The 10,863-nt window shown below is 36.3% G+C and overlaps 1 protein-coding gene across 5 annotated transcripts in view; it reads left to right on the forward strand.

Moving 5' to 3' along the window:
• NAA35 (N-alpha-acetyltransferase 35, NatC auxiliary subunit) overlaps positions 1–10,863 on the forward strand; it is a 39,022-nt gene extending 28,159 nt beyond the window's left edge. For all 5 annotated transcript variants that reach the window (XM_054032083.1, XM_054032082.1, XM_054032080.1 and 2 more), the window contains exons 18-23: positions 4,692–4,828; positions 6,305–6,372; positions 7,238–7,378; positions 8,445–8,567; positions 9,142–9,222; positions 10,509–10,863. In XM_054032083.1, coding sequence (XP_053888058.1) covers positions 4,692–4,828; positions 6,305–6,372; positions 7,238–7,378; positions 8,445–8,567; positions 9,142–9,222; positions 10,509–10,568 — 610 coding nt within the window. In that variant the 3' untranslated portion in view covers positions 10,569–10,863. The remainder of the gene's footprint in view (positions 1–4,691; positions 4,829–6,304; positions 6,373–7,237; positions 7,379–8,444; positions 8,568–9,141; positions 9,223–10,508) is intronic.

A 10,863-nucleotide genomic window follows, 5' to 3' on the forward strand; every position in this document is an offset into this window, starting at 1 on the left:
ACACATTGAGTTGGGAGATCATTTTAAAGTGTGCTGTCTGAAAAGTGACTATTTTAAAAACAACATCTTACTCCAAATGTATCCCTTATCTATATTCAGAGCAGTACCTTCCGTTTTTAGTGAAAAAGAGAGACAATGTGGGTGAGGTAGTATCTTTTATTGGACAACTTATTTTAGTGAAAAAGTAAGATTGCAATGTGCAGAAACAACATACATGCTTTTCTGTTATACGCCTTCCACTTTGAACTCCTTTCCATAGGAGGAGATGGCTAAAAGGAAAGAAAAATGTTTTAAATGGCTTGTGTGTAATGGACCAATAAAGCACTCATGTCTTAAACTGACATTTTAATGCTATTTTTTTTAACTCAGTTGAAAATGAATTCTAATGTATAGTACATACTGTACTGTTACTCTTCAAAGGACTGCATACTACTCACATCTGGTAAGGGAAAGTCAAATCCCCTACAGAGTGTTTATAAAAAGTTGGCAGTTGGTGGTTTAGGGACACTGGGAACATGGGGTTGCATCACTGACACTCTTAGCTAATAGTCATTGATGGACCTATCCTCCATGAATTTACCTAATCCTTTTTTGAACCTTTTGGCCTTCACTGCATCCCTGGCAATGAGTTTCACAGGTTGACTGTGCATTGTGTAAAGTACTTTCTTTTGTCTTCTTACTGCCTATTAAGTACATTAGGTAGCCACTACTACTTGTGTTATGTGCAGGGGTAAATAACATTTAGCTATTCACTTTCTCCATACCATTCATGATTTTATAGACCTATTCTGTCCCTGCATCTTTTCTAAGATGACCAGTCCCAGTCTTTTTAATCTCTCCTATGGAAGCTGTTCCATGCTCTTAATCATTTTCATTGCCCATCTCTGTACTTTTTCCAATTCAAATATCTTTTTTGAGATGGGGTGACCAGAACTGCATGAAGTATTCAAGCTGTGGGTGTACTATGGATTTATGTAGTGCATTATATTTTCTGTTTTTATTATTAATCCCTTTCCTAATGGTTCCTAACCTTGTTAGCTCTTTTGACTGCCACTGCACGTTGAGCAGAAGTTTTCAGAGAACTATCCACGATGACTCCAAGGTATTTTGTGGGTGGTAAGAGCTAATTTAGATCCCATCATATTGTCTGTACAATTGGAATTATTTTCTCCAATGTGAATTACTTTGCACTTATCAACATTGAATTTCATCTGCCATTTTGTTGCCCAGTTATCCAGTTTAGTGAGATCCCTTTGTAACTTTTTGCAGTCAGCTTTGGACTTAGCTATCTTGAGTAATTTTGTGTCATCTGCAAATTTTGCCTCTTCACTGTTCTTCTGCCCCGATTCCACATCTTACTGAGGGTGAGAGACAATCCTTAATTTTATAATACCTGTACTACTATTAATGCCAGTCTATGAATTTGGCTACCAGAGGTAGTAAGGGCAATAGAACTGGTTCTATGTTGGCATTTCATAATTTACTTTCAAACTAAGGCATTTGAAGAAAACACTATAGTAACTAATTAATTTGTTGCTATTTGATTTTAGTAGATTTTTCTTTAAGGCCAGAAGGGACCATTATCTAATCTAGTCTGACCTACTATATACCAGGCCAGTAAATTTCACCGTTGCTCCTGTTTTGAGCCCCACAGCTTGTGTTTGGCTAACACGTATCTTCCAAAAAGACCTCCACTCTTGATTTGAAGATAGATTTCAATAGATGGAGATTCCACCACTTCCCTTGGGAGTTTGTTCCAGTAGTTAATCACCCTTACTGTTAAAAATGTGTGCTTTATTTCTCATTTGAATTTGTTTGGCTTTAACTTGAAGCCATTAGTTCTTGTTATGCCTTTCTCTACTAGATTAAAGAGCCCTTTTAGTGCCTGGGATTTTCTCCCCATTAAGGTACTTATACATTGTGGCAATTATGATTAGTATCCATTTGTTGCATGGTCTTTTTTCCCCACTTTTAATGACTTTGTACATCTTATCTTAGTTAAATAATAGTACTAAATACCTATTCAATTTGATCTGTAAGTGAAAACAAAAAAAATATTTTTGTTGAAGAAAATAATACTCGGTTGAAGCTTTCATCAGAATTCTGTCAGTAATACATTTCTGGACTGAACTATGAATTTTTTTGAAGACTTATGTTTATTTTTTATTCTTCATGCTCTGCACTCCTAGAGTAGTTTTCCCGCCACCTTTGCTATTAGTTTGACAGAAGGTCAAAACTTTGTTCATAGGATGTAGTACCACTTTAGGAATCTCTTTCAGAATTCTGTGTGTAATGGTTGAATTACACGATTCCTTAAAGCAATACACTTCCTTAACATGATAATCCATGATTTTACTTATTAAAAATTGTAATGCTTGAAATTAAGGCTGTCAAGAGATGAAAAAATTAATCATGCAATTAATTGTGCTGTTAAAAAATAGTAGAATACCATTTATTTAAATATCTTTGGAGGTTTTCTACATTTTCAAATATATTGATTTCAATTACAACACAAAGTATAAAGGGCTCACTTTATTTTTATAACAAATATTTGCACTGTAAAAAACAAAAGTAGTATTTTTCAGTTCACCTAATACAAGTACTGTAGTGAAATCTCTTTATCATGAAAGTTAAACTTACAAGTGTAGAATGATGTACAAAAAATAACTACATTCAAAAATAAAACAATGGAAAACTTTAGAGCTTACGAGTCCACTCAGTCCTATTTCTTGTTCAGCCAAAAAAGTTTGTGTACATTTGCAGGAGAGAATGGTGCCTGCTTCTTGTTTACAATGTCACCTGAAAGTGAGAACAGGCATTTGCATGGCACTGTTGTAGCTGGCATCACAAGATATTTACGTGCCAGATGTGCTAACGATTCATATGTCCCTTCATGCTTCAACCACCATTCCAGAGTGGACACAGCCATGCTGATGACAGGTTTTGCTCAACAATCCAAAGCAGTGTGGACTGACCTGTTCATTTTCATCATCTGAGTCAGATGCCACCAGCAGAAGGTTGGTTTAATTTTTTGGTGGTTCGGGTTCTGTAGTCTCCGCATCGGAGTGTTGATCTTTTAAGACCTCTGAAAGCATTCTCCTCACCTCGTCCCTCTCAGATTTTGGAAGGCACTTCAAATTCTTAAACCTGGGGTCGAGTGCTGTAGCTATCTTTAGAAATCTCACATTGGTACCTTCTTTGCATTTTGTCAAATCTGTGGTGAAGGTATTCTTAAAATGAACAACATATGCTGGGTCATCATCCGAAACTGCTATAACATGAAATATATGAGCAGGAGACATACAATTCTTCCCCAAGGAGTTCAGTCACAAATTTAATTAACACACTTTTTTTTAACGAGCGTCAGCATGGAAGCATGAAGGGGCATACGAATATTTAGCATATCTGGCGCATAAATACCTTGCAATAATGGCTACAAAATTGCCATGCGAATGCCTGTTCTCACTTTCAGGTACGTTGTAAATAAGAAGCGGGCAGCATTATCTCCCATAAACGTAAACAAACTTGTTTGTCTGAATGACTGGCCGAAGAAAAAGTAGGACTGAGTGGACTTGTAAGCTCTAAAGTTTTACATTGTTTTGTTTTGGAGCGCAGTTATGTAACAAAAAAAATCTATATTTATAAATTGCACTTTCATGATAAAGAGATTGCACTACAGTACTTGTATGAGGTGAATTGAAAAATACGATCTTTTGTTATCGTTTTTACAGTACAAATATTTGTAATCAAAAATAATGTGAGCACTGTACACTTTGTATTCTGTATTGTAATTGAAATCAATATATTTGAAAATGTAGAAAAACATCAAAAAATATTTAATACGTTTCTATTGGTATTCTATTGTTAAACAGTGATTAAAACTGCGATTAATTGCAATTTTTTAAAATCATGATTAATTTTTTTAGTTAATCATGTGAGTTAACTGCATTTGAAGCATTGTCAATATTTAAAAAAAATACTAGTTTAAAATAATTTAAGAGACTCCTTTAAAATAAAAGAACATGAGTACTTGAGGCACCTTAGAGACTAACAAATTTATTTCAGCATAAGCTTTTGTGGGCTACAGCCCACTTCATCAGATGCATAGAATGGAACATATAGTAAGAAATATATATGCATAGAAAGAACATGAAAAGGTGGAAGTAGCCATACCAATTGTAAGAGGCTAATTAATTAAGATGAGGTATTCTCAGCAGGAGAAAAAAACTTTTGTAGTGATAATCAAGATGGCCCATTTTAGACAGTTGACAAGAAGGTGTGAGGATACTTAACATGGGGAAATAGATTCAATAATCTACTCTGAAACCTGTCCTTTAAAATACTTAGTCTCTGTAATTTAATATGTACTGTTCCTAAACTTGGATTATTTAAGTATTAGCCTGAAGTCTTTTTAAAGATTTTTGAAATGGTTAGAAGTCATCTAACTGAATATTTACACGATACCCTGGCTTTGATTTAAACTAGCAAAAGAACAAAAGTCATTTTATACCATCACTGAGCTTATGGTGTTGAGACTTTTTTTTCCCTTCAATTCGTCTAAAGGAAATATCAATTGAGCATGGCCATCTGTTTTCTTCATGAAAGAAAATGCACAATGTGTAATAACAGCACACGCATTATATATAGTTTGCTGTGTAGTATGTAATAGCTGGATACTATTTTTATTGTAGGTATCTGTCTGAGTTTCTCTATGCCTGGCTGATGTCAACACTGAGCCGTGCTGATAGCTCTCAAATGGCAGAAGAGAGAATAATGGAAGAGCAGCAGAAAGGCCGTAGTAGTAAGAAAACAAAGAAAAAGAAAAAAGGTATAATAGGTTTAGAGTGTCTTTTATTTCTCTCATACTGGCATTATACCTGTGTAACTTCACTGACCTCAAGTGGTATGTCTACACTGCAATGTAAGCCCAGGGTTCATGGGACTCAAGTCAGCTGACCCATGTTAGGGAACCCTGGGCATGAGCACTTACATTGTATTTTAACCCAATGTTGGTACTTTCCTAACCCATGCTCAAACCTAGGGCTTTTGCATTCACACTGCAGTGCGCATATCCCAGAGTCCCTAGCACCATCCCTTTCCCCAAATGTGGCCACTAGGACTGTGGTGCACGGTGGGAAGACTTTACTGCCTGCCCTGTTTGTTACCAGGAAGCAGCTTGCTTTGCAAAAGGCCTCATTGTTTCGCTCTCCATTGCAAACCCAGGAGGCTCTCTGACAGATTGGTGATCAGAAGAGAGTGGGTTAATGCTGATCTGGTTTGCTGCTGTTCACAAAGCAGCAAGGTGGCTTCTGTTTTCAATAGAGTGGATTGCAGATTGGGATAGAGAGCGTTAAGGAAGTTGTCTCATGGAATTATGTGATACTTCTGGCTGACCCCGGGGGCCTGAATGAAGCAAGGCTGCATCTACACTGCAAAGCAATAGGGCTCAGACCCTCCAGCCCTGCCGGGACCTGGGACCATGGGTCCAAACCTTGGGTTAGCGCAATTGCTGGGTAGATGCAGTGGAAGTTTGTGCTTGAGCCCAGGCTCAAGCCCGTCTTATGTTACAGTGCAGACATACCCAAAGAGTTGCTCCTGATTCTTATATTTGTGAGGTTAACGTTTTGTCCTTACTATCTTCTATTAAGGAAAAAAACAGAGTTGTTGCCTGGGGCTGCATGTGAAACTTGTTTTTGATTAATTGAATATGATTTAATCCATACACCAGCACTTCCCAACTCTTTGCAAACTGAGCCTCTCTTCAGGAAGACAAACTACCTGTCTCTCTCCTTCAACTGCACCATGTTAGCAGCACACTGTGAGAGAAATGTTTATTACTACTGTTCCACACTTCAAGGGGAGCATGCCCATGCTTTGGGAAACACTGTCCTACAAAAAGTATAGCTTTATGAAGGCAACGTTTGTCTGAGTGTGAGGTAGAATATGTATTGTCAGATCAAATTTTTATTATATTCCTAAGAAGTTCTATCGGGCTCCAGTTCCGCAAGGTATGTAAGCTTGTGCTTAGCTTTGAGAATGTAAATTGTCCCATTAAAGTCCAGGGACTACTCGTGAATAAAAGTTAGGTATATACTTAAGTACCTTGCTTAACTGTGGACCAAATGAACATGTCTGTACGTCTTAATTTAAAAGGAGAGTTTCTAATTTTTAGAGACGGTGACAGGAAAACCATGTGATAGTTGCAATTAACGATTTTAATGAACTAGTAGTTGCAAAAAAAATTGCTTGCATTTGTTCTGTATCATTATTTTGAGTGAAAAATCTTTGTATATGGAATTTACAGTTCGCCCTCTGAGCAGAGAGATCACCATGAGCCAAGCATATCAGAATATGTGTGCTGGGATGTACAAGGTAACTTATTACTGAACATATGGTCTACATAGGGTTCAATTTTGTTATATGGTGGTGTTAAGCATTAAAATCCCCCCCCCACTCTTTTTTTTTTTTTTTTTTTTGTAATTTGTGTCCATTCTATTCTTGGTTCTGAGAATCAAGCCCTCATTTTTGGCATGCCAAGCCCTCCTAAAGAAATTTCCTACTCTAAATAGTGTTTTATCAGACATAGAATAATGCTATTTAAAGTCTTCTAATGGATATGAGAAAGGATGAATAGTCTGCTGAAGCCATTATCTTTAGACACTGGAACTGGATAGTGCCCTCCTCTGTCACCAAACCAGGTTGGATACCAAAAACTATAAATGATACTAGCTGAAATATAATAAAACAAGCACTAAAGATACGTTCAAATGGAAGTACCATATAGTGCTAAAAGAAATGGAATGCTGATTCCCTAGCCTCCCCGTTTTCTGCCCTCTGACACGTGAGTAGAGGTGAAATATTAGCTGACCCAACAGAAGTGCTTCAGAGGTGATTTGATATCTGAGTAGGCTCTTTCATGAATCACTCCACCTTCTCAAGATTAAAAAGAGGAGGAGTTTTCTTGCTAACCATTTGCCTGACTTCTTTGATGCATTATAAAGCACATATGAAAAGTCCATTCTCTAGGCAGACAGATAGACAAGAGTAGAATCCAGAGACAGGGGAAAGACACTTATAACCTTTTTGCATCAAATGCCTGGAAAAGTATTTCAGAATGCCTTTTTTCCCATCCTCCCGTGTGTACCATTGCTGATTCCAAGATGCGGTAGTGCTTGTGTGTTATGACAAAATGCTAAAGGTTTCACTTTGGTCTTTCTTTTTCCTTCCTTCCCCTTAGACAATGATCGCTTTTGACATGGATGGTAAAGTGAGAAAACCCAAATTTGAGCTTGATAGTGAGCAAGTTCGATATGAGCACAGGTTTGCTCCATTCAACAGTGTCATCACACCACCACCAGTGCACTATTTGCAGTTCAAGGTGAACTCTTTCCAAACAATCTTAAAACACTTAGATTCAACTCTGCCCTTCAATATGTTTGTACATTTCTTGTAAAATCAGGCCCTGCATGTACACATACATGCCTAGTGGCTGATTTTATAGCACATATTGATGCATCTCAATGTACTGAAGAACAGTATCATGCCTTTAAGTACTGTTATAAGTTAAAAGTATCTTTCATTTTTCTAAGTTATTATTTAACCAAAGTAGAGAATGACGAGACTATTCACTGTATTTGCAGTAAGGAAAATGAATTGAACTTTGCTAAAATTGGACTTTTTTGCTGAGTTTTGTTGCTGTTACTCTTTGTAATGTGTGTATTTGTGTGAAAAAGATATCAAATTTGACAGACTATCAGCTAGAATAATATACATTTAGAAAAGGTAGTTGTTGAACAGCCAAAGTATTATTACTGTTGCAGCAAGCAAGCAAGGTATGTGAAACAAATATGAAGGCAGTTTTGCATGTAAAATGAACATTGATAATGCCGATCAGACCATCCTTGCTTTCTGTGTCAACAAGGCTATATCATCTTACCTATCTTTAGAATTACACAATTTTTTTTTTTTTTTTTAAGGAAAAGTAACTTCTTCAACCTGTGCACGCAAGCCTGTGCTTAATAACCACCTAATCTTACTGCTCTTCCCCTGTCCGTCTTTCCTCCTTAGTTACTCCTCACTGTTTTGCTGCCTACTTGATGGCATCACTGCTGCAAATAGATTGCAAGTTCTCCAGAGCAGGGATCATGTCATTTATTTATGCTGTAAGGTGTCTTAGCACACTTTTTGGTGCTCTAAAATAATAAGCTATTTAATAAAGATTACAATACATGAGATTTAACTGGTTAAAACAAATACTAATTTGACCTCTGCTATTTAGTGGTGTTAATATTTTAACCAGTACTCAGATGATTTAAGAAAAAACTGGTTTTAATTAAATATTGTGATTGCTTTGATTGGGATCAGAAATCAATGTAGAAAGGTTTATGTGCTGTTGACTGTTAGTTTTAATATATATATATATATATATATTTTGTGATATTTAGGAAATGTCTGACCTAAATAAATACAGCCCCCCTCCACAGTCCTCTGATCTCTATATGGCAGCTAGCAAACACTTCCAACAGGCTAAAATGATACTGGAGAATATTCCGAACCCAGATCATGAGGTAAGGCTGAACTGAAATGTAGAGAAACAGAAGTAGAAGCTCTTGTTTGGAATACATTATTGGCTTTGTCATTAGTTCTAACTGAAATACTTTTGTTATGAATTAAAATGTATCAGAAAACTATAATTTAGTTATTAAAGTGCTCAAGTATTTAATTTAAAATTGTCAACTTCCCACATTGAGCTGCTCGCTGTATACTATGGTGTATAAGAACAGCAGCTTGTTAGGGAAGGAATGTGTCCTGTGCAACATGAAGCACAAAGTCAACCCCTGACAAATAATAATTTGAAATCTGCAGAGGTTTGACAGTCATGAGAATGAATATGAAATACCATGTTTTGTATGGTCTATTTTATATTAAAAATGCTATTGTATTAAACATAGTTAGTTGCCTTATCAGACTGGTTAAATATAATTTATATATATGAAAATTTAGTACAAATTGCTTTGACCTCTTTTAAAATGGGATCGATATTCCAGTCAAAGTATTATATTCTGAAAGCAGCTTGATTTTTTTCAATTATTTTTTCTTGGCCATAAATTGTCACTTGAAAGTTTTACTACTTTCTGTTAGGTCAACCGAATTCTAAAAGTTGCTAAACCCAACATTGTGGTCATGAAGCTGCTGGCAGGAGGTCACAAGAAGGATTCTAAGGTAAGAAAATCACAATCAAATTGAATTTATTGTCTTTAACTACTGAATAACAGAGTCAACCGTTCCATTTCTGCCACAGATCTAATAGTTGAATGCACAGGTTCATTTTTTAACTACTCTAAGCCTTAGAGGGAATACAAATCTGATCCAAATATGGAAAAAAAAATTAGAATTAAAAAATAAATGTTGACCAGCTGTCACTTCAAGTTTTGAAATTTGTTATTCCCTCAAATGTTTGAACATTGGGATGGAAATTAGCTGGGAAGCTGCATCTAGAATGTAAATAGCAACAAAGACAGGAGCTATGATGTGGAAGGTGAGGCTAATGATGGAAGCAACAGCAGATGTGTATGGATAGGGTTAGACATTAAGAGGAAGGGAGAGCAGTTGATAGCAATGGGTCCAAGGAAGTACAAGTAAGCAGTAGAAGGGTTGAGGATTGGGGAGAAGCAGCAGCAGATTGGGGAGGGGGAACAGAAGAAATTAGCTGAGCCTGGGGCAGATAGTGGGTGAGGTGGAGAGTAGAGGAAAGCATTGGTGGGGCAGAGGGAGTATCCAAAAGGTGGAAACAGAAGTAGGGGGAACACACATTTTGGGCAAGTGGGTGGGTGGACAAGAAGCAAGGTGCTGGTGGGATAGCAATTAAAAGGGTAGATCAGCATTTTTAGTTTTTAATCTTGTGTACTTGGAAAGAGAAGCAATTTCAGGAAGACAATTAAAAAAAAAAAGTGCCTCACCTCTTCAGTACTTGTGCATGGTTCCAATACAGTATATAAGAGGATTGACTTCCCCAAGGCAAAAAGAACAGGAGTACTTGTGGCACCTTAGAGACTAACATTTATTTGAGCATAAGCTTTAGTGGGCTACAGCCCACATGAGGTCTTATGTCTGACTCAGTGAGATTTTAATTTTTCCATCTATCTCCTTATTTTGTATCAGTTTTCTTTTTTTCCCTCTCTCTGTTGGTACCAACTCTATCATAGTACAAGCTCTAACTGAGAAGGCTGATGGCTTCCCCAGATGGCAGCTAGTCTTTCAGAGACTATTTTCCACAACTCAGAATAGCTTTTGATGATGTTGGGTTTTTTTAAGTTGATTTTTAGCTGACAGGATTTTCTTGGTTTGTGTTTTTATATTTTAAATCTTAAAAAAACAAGAAAAGAAAAAAACAAGTAGGCAAAACTAGCATTTTCTTCTAAGATAAGTATGCCATGAATTCCCCTTTTGGAATAAAATCAGTAGTGATATATGTCAGAGTAATCTTTTAATATTCTCTCTTCTTCTAGGTTCCTCCAGAATTTGACTTCTCTCCTCACAAATATTTCCCAGTTGTGAAACTTGTTTGAAAGACAAGAGATTATTATTAGGATACCTGAACTGTAATCTGTATTTCAGATACCTGCTTTGAAATGGAGTATTTTATACTGTAGCCAGAAGTTAAATGGATCTCTTGGATAAAAGAACTGTTGTATGGAATATCTTTAGTCTGACTTCCTTACATGACCTGAATGACAACTGCTGTTTTAAAGTGGTTTGTATAATGTTCTATGGGTGAAATGGTTTTTAATCAACTGCATTATTGAACAACATTGTACGTTATTTGGTTTTATTACAGATTTAATCATAAATCATTTTAATGAA

Source organism: Malaclemys terrapin, chromosome 6 (assembly GCF_027887155.1).
Source record: "Malaclemys terrapin pileata isolate rMalTer1 chromosome 6, rMalTer1.hap1, whole genome shotgun sequence".
NCBI classification, from domain to species: Eukaryota; Metazoa; Chordata; order Testudines; family Emydidae; genus Malaclemys; species Malaclemys terrapin.